We start from the raw sequence: 14,720 nt of genomic DNA on the forward strand, positions 1-14,720 counted from the left end.
TTTGGGTAATTTGGCGGTTCCGTGCAGAGTTTTCTTCCGGGATTCTTTCGGATATGCCTTCCGTGGTTTTTTTCGATATTATGATTTTTTTAACTGCATCATTTACTTCCAATTTTCTCATAAAATCATTGAAATTTGACTATTTTTCATTGCTCCAACAAACCTAGCCATAAAAATGTTTGACACTTCTCGGGTCATTTTGACAGATCACGCACATGCACGGGTCATAGATTCTACTTTATCGATCTTGTTGTCGTCTTTTTCATGCTCATGTTACATCTGTCAAAATGACCTGAGATTTGTCAGTCATTTCGAGGTAAGGTTCGTTGATGTAACAAAGAATTGATAACCAATTTATTTGAATATTTAAATAGTGTGAGTCGCTGGGCGTTAATCCGTTAATACATAAGCACGACGTCTGCTCGTCTTGATACGGCCTCCCAGCTCCATGCGATGATTGTACTCCACATCACGTCTTCCAAGCTGCTTCCATCGTTGATCTGCCAGTATAGATTTCCTGAATCGCTTATTGAACCCCAACTAACGTTGCAACCAATCTATTCACCCTAGGATCTCGTATAGCTACTCGTACAGTTTATTCGACTGGTATTTCTAAACACGCTCCTGGGCCCATAACTTGTTGAAATCTACGTTGCATTCTCTTCCAGTATGATGTTGTTTCGTACGCTCTGCAGTGTTCTTATCATGCTGCGGCTCGTCTGTTCAAAATTCTTTGTTGTCACACAGAGCACACGATCTTCATCATCACGTGTCAATGATGCTCAATGAACGTTGATAAGTCAACCTCTGCGCATATGTAGATCAATGTGACTTAAACAAAGCTTAAGCCTGACCTGCCGATCTTTTAAACTTCCGCCGTTGATCTTTTGCTTGCCCAAAACTGATCCTCAATCTGCCGCAATTTCGAACCTCGGGTCAAGATCCCCCGAAATACGCAGCTAAATCCCAAGCGTCAGCTGTGAACGATCGTGGCTAAAACGGTCGGCCATTAATTACCACCCACAGCGAAATATTGTCCAACGATCGATCACCCTCTCGGGAGGGGGAACCTCCCAGAAATTAGTAACTAGGTCATCAGACAGACGGATAGACAGAGAGCGTTCATCCTCAATCAGCTGTGATCCATCCGCATTCGTATCCGCAACCCGCATCCGATTACCGCAATAACAATCCTTTGTTATTCTTCCGTCGTGGTCGTTGACGATGGTTCGTTCCGCTCGAGTCGGTTCACCTTGTGGGCATCGAACCTTTCCGATTTTTCCGCAAAATTCGCAATGTATTTACGACGATCGACAACAAACATCGTCCGTACCTATACTGTTGTGTTACATCACATGTCGGTCCGTCCGTCGTTTCTTTCTCCGTCTCCGCCGGAGATTCGGAGACTTTTCGTCAAGTCGGGCGGGCGGGCATCATCGATATTTTTGGACGAAAGAAAAATGATTCACGACGACGGCGACGACGAATCTCTGCTAGTGCTGGCACGGCTTAAGCTTAACGAGAACACGAGCTCTCATGTGCAACCAGCTCTCTAGTGCTGCAGAGCAAGATGGAATGTCAAATAACGATAACGCGCGCGTCACCTGACGGACGAGCCTGGCCTGGCCTGGGGTGGTAGACAGACAAACAGACTACCAATACAGCGTGCGAACTAATTTTAACGAAGCACGCCGCCCCTCGCCCTCTGGCGAGGAACCCCCACACGGTAATAAATTATGCGGCCGACCACCGACCACTGCCACCACTGCCCTCTCAGTAGGCGATGCAAAAACAGAGCCGCAGCGAAGAATGCACTTCACTTTCCGATTCGCCGAGCGGTGTTTTCCCACCCGCATGGCATTCTTGGATCCCGTTGGACGCGCGGGGAAAGTTTTCTACCGCGGCTCTCGGTCCACGAGAGAAATTTCTCCGTCAAAAAGCAGAGATTTTCTCCCCAAAACAAGAGGGAATCTCACGCAAAAAGTTCGGGTGGGAAATTCTCGGCGCTCGCTTGGACCTGATCTCAGTCCGTGAGTATCCGTCGTCCGAGTCGGTTCCCCCGTTTCGAAGCGCTGTCCCTCGGTGGCAGAGCCCCACACGGCCACGCAAAACGTAAGCGGCGGCGGTGTGTAACGCAGGTGTAACGCCTGCTGCGGAAAAAGGCTCGGTGAAATTGGTGAAGCGAATTACTGCGCTCTTACCGCGAAGCGGCGCGGCAGGTGACAGGTGTGTGCGCGCGCGGACGTCATCTGTGTCTGTGTATTTGTGTGTGTATGTGCGCGCGTGGTTTCGAAAAGAACGATTTCGCGCGCGGCTCTCTCTCTGTGCCTACCTACGGTGTGGTGTTGTTCTATTTTCGATCTTGCGGGCAAAAATTGAAAAGAACGATCGACCGACCGACTGACGGGTTCACGTACGTAGATAAGTCACCGCGTCACCCGTGGTTACGGGGTGGCACAAAACGTCCGCGGCAGGGAGAAATATTTAAATAATTTTCACTTTCGTGTGCCCTCTTGAGGTGTTTTTGTTGGCTGCACTGGCCAGAGTAGTACTTACGGCGGTAGCAGGCACGCAACGGCTACTTAGATCCGTGTCCGTAGCAACACGCGCGTAGGTTACTGCGATTTGGAATGTGTCAAACGCGGGAACGCAACCCGCGAAGTGATCTAAGAAGGCGTTGAAGAATGGGCTAGTGCTTTGAGTTTCCGTGATTATTACGAGTGAAATATGAAGTGAAAAGGGGTTACGATGACAAAGAAGAGATTAGAAAGAAGAATTTTAATTGTGTTGTTGTGATCTTTCTCAGTGAACGAAGAATCAGCATGATTGAAGAGTAATCAACAGAAAACGTCCACAAGTTTTGAGAGAAATAAAGGTGCTGTAGTGAAATCCAAGAATCAGTTTATAGTTTACCTGCCACACGTTATGATCTGTATTTGTGCTAGTGCTTCAAGTTGAACAAACCGGATCAACCATGCCTCTGTATTCCGAGCTGTACTACAACTACATCGGCAACACGCCGGTCATTCCGACTCCGCTGTCGTCGACCATCCTACCGTCCAGCAACTACACGGCTCCTAGTTATGTCGGGGTATCCCGAGGCTTCCAGAGCCCCATCATCGTGGGCCGTACACCGTCCTTCACGCGAGGTTACGTCCCGAAGCTGACCCCGATTACCGAGACTCCGCTCACCTCAGCCAGGGTAACGGCCTTGACGCGGGCCAATTCGTCCAAATTTCATCCTCACACTTCACCGACCTATCAGAAGCCACGACGTGTCATCAACACTGCAGATATCGACGTCTCAGCCAGTCGCTATGTGCGCGATCACACCCCCAAACGGTTCCTCCCCTCGTCCCCAACCTCGTCCTTCTCCTCTCCTGAACCCAGCCACACCCCCGTTACCTCATCCACACCAGATCCCACTCCAGCGTCCACCACCACATCCATTAGCGCCCGCGAACAGGAGCTCATGGAACGCGTCGAACAGCGCCGACAACGGTCCACCATCAACCGTAACCGGGCCGTCGTACGGCTCAACACGATGCGAGCTCGGAGCAAGTCTCGCGGCAGTCGAGGCAGCACCGAACGCAAGACCCCTCATCACTCACCCGAACCGGAACCGTCCTTTGAAGAGGACATGCTACTCTTCAAAGAACCGCAGTCCAAAACCACCTCCTGGAGGGACCAATTCCGCGACGAACTCTCACTACGCCCCAAGAAATCCGAACCCGCCAAGAGTCCCGGCGAACTTCTGCTGGAGAAGCATCTGATCCGCGAGGGCGAAGACAGTCCCATCATCCTCGAACAGATAATCGCCACTTCACCGGTCATGATGCGCCGCGGTACAATCCGACGCAAAAGTGCCATCAAAATCCCAAGCTTCCACGAGATCTGCGAGGACATCAACTCCGACAAACTGGACGATGACCTCAACGCCGGTGAACTCCGCCGGCGAGCGTCCCAGATCATCGAAGACGAAATCGCGCAATTCCAGCAGGAACTCCAGGAATCCAACGGCCTCCTCGGCGACGACCTGGAAGAACGCATCAAAGAAGCGCTCGAGCAGCAAACTGTCGAATCGGTCGTTGAAGTGCCGGAGAAGAAGAAACAGAAGAAATTCAAGCGAACGCGTACCAAACCTCTGCCGAAGATCGACCTTGAAAACAATGTAGTATACGATCAGGTGGACGCCGCCGGTAACCCTCTCAAGATCACCATGGACTCCCCAGTCATCGAGTCTTCTGCTCCTCCGAAACTTCTCGCCGAAGTGGAATCCATCGAAGAATGCACAGTCTTCAAACTCCCGAAGAAAAAGAAGCTACCCGAAGACCTGGAAGTCACCACTCCACCCAAGAAGGCCTCCCAAAAGATCACCGCCAAAACGATCGAGCTGGAAACCGCGTCCCCTGCTCAGAAGATCGAAGTCCTGATCATAGATCTACCAGAAGCAAAAGTCGCATCCCTCGAAGAACCGACCCGTAAGCTGGAGCAACCGAAGCCACTGACGGAGAAGAAACCAGAACCGCCCGAAAAGAAACCCCTCGGCAGTTTGGCCGAGAGGAAGAAGATCCTGGAGCGGCAGCGCAAGATGGACAAGCTGGCGAAGCTGACCGAACGAAGGCTTCCTCCAGTGGAGGCAGTTCCGGCAGTTACTGCGAAAACGAGCGATACAAAGACTGAGAACAACAAGCAGGATGCCGCTGCGGCGACGAAGGAGGAGATCAAACCAATGGAAAAGACTGAGCAGGGTAAGGAAGCGAAAGACTCGAGAGGTGGTGAGAGCGTGTCGGCGAAGAAGCTGTTGGATTCTCCAAAGCTTCCGTTGAAGAAGCTCACGCAAGAGGCGCGTGAGCCCAGTCCAGTTCCGAAGGTTGAAGAGAAAAGAAAGAATTCAAGCGAGGAATCGACCGTTGGCGTCAAGAACTTAAAAGCAGCTGAAAAGGTCACCGTGGAATCTCCTAAGCCTACAAGGAAAGCTGTTGAGATGGCTGCTTCGAAGACAACTGCTGTGGATGCTGATTCCCAGAAGGATTCGTCTTCTCCGAAGTTTCCACTGAAGAAACTAACCCAACAGCCGAGAGAGTCGAGTCCAGTCCTTAAAACGAAAACGGAAGTCGGTAAAGTTGAATCGAAGGCAGCGGATAAAGATGCGCAAGCAGATGGAAAGCTCACAGCAGATTCTCCTAAATCTAAACAAGAGGAGACGAAGAAGCTGGTTCCTGTTCAGGAAAAAGATGTTCCGTTGCTTAAGCAGACGCCTGAACAACCGCAAAAGAAGTCAACTCAAGTGCTGCTGGATATCGGCACAGCTGCTAAGACGGAAGTGAAGCCCAAAGAGACTGTCCAGGCTGAGTCAACAGAAAAACCAAACACGGATTCTGCAGAACTCAAGAAAGCTACGCCTGTTGAACCGCCCAAACCTAAGCCTCTCCAAGACGCCCCGAAGCATCCATTCAAGAAACCAATCTCTGAAACACCTGAACCAAGTCCAACTCCCAAACCGGCCGACGTATTCAAAGTCCCGGAAGTTCGTCCGGCATCTCCCTGCAAAAAACCAGCCCCCAAACAACCACCGCCGGTCCCTGATCTCCCGAGCGACCTCACGCCACCACCAACACCCACAAAGCCACTCAAAAAGACTCCAGTCATTGCTCAAGAACCGCCCCGACCAGAATCCCCGAAAGCAAAACCGTCCCCTCCGTCGGCCATCGAAGCTGCTTCGAAGCCTACCACTCCGGAACAGCTTCTCAAGGCCCCACCGCCCCCCGCCGAACCCCCCAAACCAAAGCCCCTTCTCAAACCGATCACCGCTCGCAAGCGGACCGCCAATCTGAACCTTCCGCTCTCGCCAGAACAACAGGAAGAGGACTTCTGGAGCAACATCGGAACGCGGGAAACGGTCTCGTTCGCTCGGCGCAAGCAGAACATTGAGCGCCGAAACCAGATGGTGCTGCTGAAGTTCGCCGAGCAGCAGGAGGAGGAGGACGAGGAAGACCAGGAGCAGGAGGAAGAGGAACAACCCGAGAAGACGTCGAAGAATGTCAGTACGAAGGTGATGACGTCTCCACCAGCGGCGGCGATCGCGGACATGCCGCAGTGGCCGAAACCGATCGAAGAAGCGGTGGGTGTGGCACGGAAGGCGTTCGAGGTGACGCCAGTCAGACTGGATGAGGTTAAGAAGGCGCCGTTGGTGGAACAGAAACAGGAAGCGGTAAAGAAGGCAGTGGGAGGTCCCAAGGAAGCGGTGAAGGAACCCGTGAAGGTGCAAAAGCTAGATGAACCCAAAGCAGGAGTTCCTAGTGTGATGAAAATAGAGGCTAAAGAACCTCCGAAAGATGTACCGCAACTGAAAGAAACACAAGAACTACCAAAAGCTGGTTTTCTCAAAAAGATTGCTGCGACGGAGATGAAGGAACCCCCGAAAGATACACCACAGACAAAAGAAAAGCTGGAAGATCAACCCAAAGCTGGTTTTCTTAAAAAGACTGTGGCGGCGGAGGTGAAGGATTCCCAGAAAGATGTACCGCAGCCGAAAGAAACCCAAGAACCACCCAAAGTCGGTTTTCTGAAAAAGACTGTGACAACGGAAGCGAAAGAACCCCCGAAAGATACATTACAAACAATAGATTCACCCAAAGGAGGCATCCTAGGCCTCAAAAAGGTTTTACCGGTGGAGCCGAAGCCAACAAAGGAACCATTGAAGACAACAGAAGAACTGTTGAAAACAGGTTTAGCCGGTCTGAAAAAGACCTCAGAGGTTGAACCGAAGGATGCACAGAAAGCTAAAGAACCGATAGAGGAGCCAAAAGCAGGATTCCTTTCTCCAAAGAAGATTCAAGAAGCGAAAGATCGACCAAATGAGCTGCCATGCACCGAAGATCTTCCTAAGGAACCGCCGAAAGCGGCGGTCGTTGACCTGAAGAAGACTGCGGGTGTTGCACCTAAGGAACCCACTAAAGAACAACAGGTGGATCCAAAGGGTAATCCTTTCGGTCTTAAGAAGACTCCAGAACCTAGTCCTAAGGAACCTGCAAAGGTTATCGAAGCCCCTGAGGAATCTCCGAAGAAAGGGTTCCTCGCTCTTAGGAAAAAGATTCAAGATCTGGAAACGAAGCAGACCTCCGCGGAGTCACAAAAACCACCAGAGAGTCCCAAGAAGCTCCTGTCTCCATCGCCACCAAATTCTCCCAAGAAACTGATTGGCCAGAAGCTCTCACCCAAGGAACTGATCAAATCCGTAGCACCAACGATCGCCGCCGAGGCAGAGAAGAAACTGGCACAGGTACAGAAGACGCCGAAGAAGCTCTCGCCCACCAAAGAGGAAAAGCCGCCGCAAGAAGCCATCGTCAAGCCGGAAGTCACCCCGAAAGAGCAACAACCCGAGCCGCAGGCGGCCGTTGAACCCAAACCTGTCGTCGATGAAGGTGCGTCGGCAGCGGCAGCTGCGACTGCCGAACCCAAAAAGACGAAGATCGTCAAGAAAGTGATTAAGGTGGTGAAACCGAAGGCACCGGCAGCACCGCAACCGGATGCAGCCAAGGTCGAAGCCGAGCAACGGCGAATAGCGCAGGAAAATGCCGAAAAAATCAAAGCTAAGGTAAACCAGATAACGCTCAACATGGGCGCGAAGCTCGACGTGGAGATAAAGGACTGTGCCAAGTGTCAACAGGCGACGCTGACCGATACGGAAAAGGTTCCCGCTAAGAAACCGATCAATACGACTACGTCAGCCGCTGACAGCAATCCGAAAACAGATTTAGCGAAAAATAAATTTGGCGCAGTATCAAACTTAAGTAGTCTATCAACGGCGACTACGGCAAGTGATCGATCAGTTACCAAGCAGGTATTGGCGGGCGCGGATCAGCAATCGAAACAAGCGAACCAAGTGATAAGACGGTGCTCCTCCAGCAGTAGTAGTGAAGAAGAAGAAGAAGGTACCGCGTCGGAGACATCGTTTTCAGGTATCGAGGACGACTGGTCATCGGAGGAAGAAGAAATGGCCAACGACAAGGCGGAGAAGAAGAAGTTCGACCCGCAGAAGCGCGTCAAGTTGAGCTTCGAGCAGATGCGTAAGTGTTACTCCAAGGAGGAGAAATGTCCAATCGTGTTGGTGGCACGTCCGCGGCCTCTGTGGAAGGTGAAGCGACACGGGCACAGGCACAACCGCCATGCGGACCTGACCAGCAGCAGCAGCGGCAGCGAGGACGAGTCCGGCTCGGCCACGGATCAAACCTCGTCGGAGACGGCGTCCACCGTGGACGCCTCGTCCGACCTGAACACCGACAGCAGCATCAACAGCAGCCGCGGCCCGAAAGGCAGCGGCAAGAAGAAGCAAGTGAAATCCGGTAGCAAAACCAGTGACGTTGGTAGTGATATCTATGATAACCCGATGGTGATCCCGTTGCACTCGGAGCCCAAGGGCTCCGCCGGTTCCGCGGTCAGCAGCCGGGATGAGAACAACAACGACAACAGTGGTGGCCAGCTGCCGCCGAACGAGGAAGACGGCGAGAACGACAAGAATGCCGGAAACCACGAGGTGCGCAGTACCAGCACCAGCAGCCACGATTCGGGCTTCTACGGTGGTGGCACGGCACCGATCAGCCCCAAGAAGGCTATGGGTAAGTGGTCACCACGCGATCATGATCATGCGCACGGGGTTCAAGGTGAAAGAAAAAATCGATTCTCACAGTACGGGGACGCGGGGGATGGGTTTTCCTTTAATCGCCGCTCGCTTTTGTTTGTTATTGTCTATCACAGGTTCATGATGGGGTGGGTGGTGCGATCGGATCGAGTGACAGATCGAGGGACGGCGTTGAGTCACCGAACCCTCGCAAGATCACACAAGGCGGGGATGCGACTCATGCGACCAAGCGGTTGCGCAACGTTGCGTAAGGTTCAAGCCCGGAAGTCTGCAATCGGCGGCGGTCGACTCCCGCAGATGATCGATTAATTAGCAAATCGATCGTCGATTAGTATCGATCGATCGATCGATCGGTTGCGCCGAAAATAGCGACCGACCGATGCATGGGGGAGGGGTACGTCGTTGAGGTAGACGTCCTCACGGGCGGCGGCGGATGTTGTTTGTTTGGTCGTGTGGTTGAAAATATCTACAAGCGGACATGTGGGTAAATGCTGATTAAGAAGATTCTTTAGGAAGAGGGAAATAAAGAAGTGGAAGTTTGAGTGGAAGTGGGCGCGGATGTTTGTTTGGCAATCGGTGACTGTCCGATGAAATCGCACGGCGAATTGTTGGGATTGGTTTTATGTATTTGTTTTGACTGTAAACCGTCTGTCTGTTTGGCTGCATCGATCCGGAAGGAAGTTGAGTCTAGTTTTTAGTGATAGCTGTAATCCTCTCTTGGTATAAAAACGAGAAGTTGTATGAACTTATCCACGGTCTGCTTTTTCCTCTGGATTGCTTCTTCTTTATATCTGTAACTGCGGGCAATGTTTACAAAAAATGATATATTCATGAACATCCAGAGACCGAAAGTTCACTGGATGTTCACCGAATCTCGCCGGATGCAAGATGTGAGCAGTTATTTTAGTAAACACGGCCCGCAGTTACCGTTTCACAGCATGCTGTCAGTTGGCGTGTGACGTCATCGTGGATAAGTTCATGAACTTGTCCACGATGACGTCACACGCCAACTGACAGCATGATGTGAAACGGTAACTGCGGGTCATGTTTACTAAAATCACTGCTCACATCTTGCATCCGGCGAGATAGACGAGTGCACCGATGAACATGAACTTATCCACGGTGGCGTCACACACAACTGACAGCATGCTGTGAAACGGTAACTGCGGGCCGTGTTTACTAAAATCACTGCTCACATCTTGCATCCGGCAAGATCCGGTGAACATCCAGTGAACTTTCGGTCGCTGGATGTTCATGAATGTCATTTTTTGTAAACAGTGCCCGCAGTTACAAACGAAAAGAAGAAGCAATCCGGAGGAAAAAGAAGACCGTGGATAAGTCCATTAGCCTCTGCATGCTGTGAGATTTTGACTTTTACTTTTTTTAAAGTGATGCATATGCATATAGTTAATGCACTAGTCAATATTTTTGCAACTTCATAGCGAAAATTAGATGCAATAAATTAAACAAATTTTCAGCTGGGTAGAAGTTGTTGAGAGTCGACCCCGCTGTGGTGTCAAAATTTGCTGCCCGAGTGAACTTTCAGCGGGCGGTGCACTCGTCTATCCGGTGAACATCCAGTGAACTTTCACACGCTCAAATCGGTCAGCTCAAAAATGTGTAAGGATCACTCATTTGTGCATATTTTCCAGACCACACTAATGTCGAATTCGTTTTTGAACCTGGGTTGGAACTGGATTGGCGGAAAATATGTAAACAAACAAACTCAAACAAACTTTAGTACAAGCGAAACCGAAGTCGGGTTGGGGTTGAAACTGTGATCTCATCCAGTTCCAACCCAGGTTGGAACTGAATCAAAAACGAATTCGACATAAATTTGTGCAAAGTGACCTTACACATTTTTGTGTTCATGCCTGAGAATCAAAACAGTCTGTGTAACTGTCACACATCGAAGCGTTTGCAGACTGATTTGAAGAATGTGTGAAGGTTACACATTCTGAAAACGCTTCCCTTGCTTTAAAAATATATGAAAGCAATATTAAAATTGATTTTAGAGCTCACTGTGGAGCTCGAGAATGCCGTAAATTATCGCTTCCTTGCGGCCTTCCTGTCTAGTATATTAAACCGGATGAGGACCAAACGCCAAAGTTTGAAAGTTTGCTCCTGATCTTGTGTGTAATAGGCAGGAGACCCGGTATCCAAGACTAGAAGGAAGTGATAATCCAGCAACACAGATCTAATAACGACATATTTTTGAGCTTATTTATTGGTAATCAATCTATCAATCAATCAATGATTTACACGATTAAGCACAAAATAATTGTGCTTTTACTCCTGAGCGGCCAAAAAAACAGCTCAACAGCGCTCGTCAATAGTAGTCACAATGGCAGATGACTCTGCTTTGTAAACAAAATTTCCATCTTCAAGCGTTTGTCAACCGCAGACGGCTTGCACAAAAATGAGTAAGGTCCCATCAACTCATAGGATGAGCTTGCCTTACACATTTTTTTCACACATTCTGCCATCTTTGCAAGCGATGAAGGAAGGTGCGTGAGGATTACACATCCAGTGTGCAAAATTATTTAAGCGTGCAGTCGCTGGATGTTCATGAATATGTCTTTTTTTGTAAACAATGCCCGCAGTTACAGATGAAAAGAAGGAGCAATCCAGAGGAAAAAGAAAACCGTGGATAAGTCCATATGGACTTTCAGCCGCATTATGTCAAACAAACAAGGCTACTGTGGCGCTATCTGTTCATTCTATAGCGGCCGTTTCAGTTATTTTAGAGATGCATTCATCCGAAAGTTCATTGAGTCTTGCTACAACCCTTTTAAGACATAAAGCTCGTTCGCTTCAAATTTGACAGGTAACTCATGGGAAAACTGCCAGTGTCGACACAAGCGCAAGCATTGTTCTTACACTTTAACGAGGGTCTACTTTTTATTATTTTGTTATTTTTGACGTTGAATGTCGTTTAATAGAGTATTCCCCAAAGGAAATACCTCTGGAAATAAGCTGTTCAGTGTAAAATCATTTGTAAGGATGCTCAATTCAGTATATGCTATTAAGAAAAAACAGTCGAAAAATTAAATTTGGTAAATTTTAACTAGCATTGAGGCTGCCAGTTGCTGTGAGTTGCGGTCAATCGTCGTTGTCGTGGTCGATATTCATCAATTTGGCGATAATCCAACGCTTTCCGGAAGTTGCCCAAATTAAGGGAAAGTGACCAGGAGTGCTTCTGAAAATGTGAAAATATCGTAAACAAATCGAAAACTTTGCCGTTATCCGTAATCCATCAATGGACTTATCCACGGTCTTCTTTTTCCTTTGGATTGCTTCTTATTTTCTTCTGTAACTGCGGGCAATGTTTACAAAAAATGACATATTCATGAACATCCAGCGACCGAAAGTTCACTGGATGTTCACCGGATCTCGCCGGATGCAAGATGTGAGCAGTGATTTTAGTAAACACGGCCCGCAGTTACCGTTTCACAGCATGCTGTCAGTGGGCGTGTGACGTCATCGTGGATAAGTTCATATGATGAACAAACCAAGTCTAAATAAACTTTTCGATTAATTGACAACCACTCACAGCAGCTGCCAGCACGATTACCTGCCAGAATGAACTTGTCCACGATGACGTCACACGCCAACTGACAGCATGCTGTGAAACGGTAACTGCGGGTCATGTTTACTAAAATCACTGCTCACATCTTGCATCCGGCGAGATCCGGTGAACATCCAGTGAACTCTGAGTCGCTGGATGTTCATGAATATGTCATTTTTCGTAAACATTGCCCGCAGTTACATAAGAAAAGAATAAGCAATCCAGAGGAATAAGAAGACCGTGGATAAGTCCATCGAACGGTATGAACTTATCCACGATGACGTCACACGCCAACTGACAGCATGCTGTGAAACGGTAACCGCGGGCCGTGTTTACTAAAATCACTGCTCACATCTTGCATCCGGCGAGATCCGGTGAACAATCAGTGAACTTTCAGTCGCTGGATGTTCATGAATATGCCATTTTTTGTAAACAGTACCCGCAGTTAGAGACGAAAAGAAGAAGTTATCCAGAGGAACAAAAAGACCGTGGATAAGTCCATACGTTTAGTATTGGGCGGTTACACATTCTGCTTTTCCTGCTCAGCATTTTTTTTCACTAAGTTCAGTATTTGTTCCATCTTTTTATTGAGTTCTCAACAGCAGATTTAACTCGGTATAATCGGTAATCAATATTTACCGTGCCCCAGTACAGTGACGATTCGTTCGTTGAGAGCTCGTTAGATGGGCTGTCTCGATGGTTGAATGCTCACTGGTTGGGGCAAAACCCAACTAAAAAGCACTGTCAATGTCAAAATAGATGTCAAAACGAGTTTGACGTCTGACCGCCGTCGCATCACAGCTCCTATATACAGAACGTTCACGCAAGTATGTGAGTGTTCCGTGACGTATTTCTCGTCACTTGCGTGTGTCTAGAGCATTTTGATCAGTTGTCAGTTGCCCCAACGAACGAACACGATTCGTTAATCGGGGTGCAGTCGTGACCCAACCAGCGAATCCGGACTGTAATGATATTGTCTATCCGGTTGGAATCAAGACAGACAATCATTCAAAAATTGCCATTTTCTTGGTCAACAAGTGTCGCAATTGTTTCGCATCTAGTGCGCTGTGTTGCTGACAACAACGGGAAGGATGCGCACTACTTTTGACATGATTAAAAAACGTCGCGAGCTGGGTCGCGTCGCGACTTGATTGTGCGAAGTCCGGTTTGGTGGCGGCCCGACAATATATACCGATGATCTGTAATTTTTGACAGCTCATTTGCAGAGCTTGTTAACTCCACAGTGAAACAGACGTAACACTTAGAACAACTCAGATTTTGACGGCTACGCAGTCTTGTTAAATCAAAACGAGTTGTTATCTAACCCGACGTTTCCACATTTTGGATGGTGTCTTGTTCAGGGGAAACTAAAATAATTATATTTTTCGTATTGAGTGTAACTGTTGCTAATTGTTGCTTACTTACGATACGTATCACCAAAGTGTTCAAACATCGGGTTGGATAACAACTCGGTTTGATTTAACAAGACTGCGTAGCCGTCAAAATCCGAGTTGCACAGAATAGAGTCGATTCTCCCCCATCTACTTAGAACAACTTTCATTGAAAAACATCGTTACGTAATCACAACCACCCAATGCTAATCGTACTGTAATTGGCCGGACCACTACTAGGTGGTGGTAGTGAGAAAATGTCAAACAGGAGCAAAACGGTATCAGCGCCACGAGTGGTCAACTGACCAATTACCGAATACTTGATACAACCGTTAAAAAAAAGGTGTACGATAGGAGGCGAGTGGAGTGTGACATCTGATTCTCTGTGGTAGCACTAATAATATTTCTGGGTAATACGTTTATATAACTATACAATTTTGGGTTTAGCGCGTAAGTATATTGCTGCATGGCGCCAGTGTGTTTGAAAAATACCCAATTTTTGACATGCTTTAACATATAAACTCCAATGCCCCCAGGGATTTGTTGAAAAATAATTTCTTATACATTCACCTCTTGAGAATTCCTCTAGAGATATCAAAAAAGATTTCTTTAAGGAGTTCTTAACAAATTCCTCCAATGAATTCATCAGGAATTCCTCCAAGGATTATTTCATGTAAATTTGCAATTACAGTAGACGTTCGACAAGTGCAACATGTTAACGTTTCAGTTACCGAATGAAATTGGCTAACTACAACGACTGATAGCCGTCAATCAGTTGCCAAATTCTGTTGGACGCAGCCAGAATGCACTCATTAACATCGTAATGCAGCTGTAGTGCATCCGATAAACATCGCAACTCTGTTGACGTTTTGTTTTTGACAGATACCGGTGCTGCAAAATTGTTGCACTTTGCGGACTCGCAGTTAAAAAGCATTGCAGTTAAGCCGTTTGCACCGAGCGAACGTCTACTGTATTACATCAAGATTTTTTAAGAAAAATCTCCTGATGACTTATTCAGGATGGATGACGTTCGAACGTTCGAACTGATCAGTAGGTGTTCGATAAGTGCAACCAACATGTTTACGTTTCAGTTATCGAATGTAATAGAGATAAGTGA

The 14,720-nt window shown here is 48.2% G+C and overlaps 1 protein-coding gene across 4 annotated transcripts in view; it reads left to right on the plus strand.

Moving 5' to 3' along the window:
- Positions 1–2,032: 2,032 nt before the first annotated feature.
- LOC109401866 (titin-like) overlaps positions 2,033–14,720 on the plus strand; it is a 206,581-nt gene continuing 193,893 nt past the window's right edge. The window contains exons 1-2 of one of the 4 annotated variants that reach the window (XM_029855016.2): positions 2,033–2,112; positions 2,807–8,621. In XM_029855016.2, coding sequence (XP_029710876.2) covers positions 2,975–8,621 — 5,647 coding nt within the window. In that variant the 5' untranslated portion in view covers positions 2,033–2,112; positions 2,807–2,974. Of the gene's footprint in view, positions 8,622–14,720 lie in introns of all 4 variants that reach the window. The other 3 variants (XM_062844646.1, XM_029855015.2, XM_019674463.3) reach the window with 3 other exon arrangements.

This window comes from Aedes albopictus, chromosome 1, assembly GCF_035046485.1.
Source record: "Aedes albopictus strain Foshan chromosome 1, AalbF5, whole genome shotgun sequence".
NCBI classification, from domain to species: domain Eukaryota; kingdom Metazoa; phylum Arthropoda; class Insecta; order Diptera; family Culicidae; genus Aedes; species Aedes albopictus.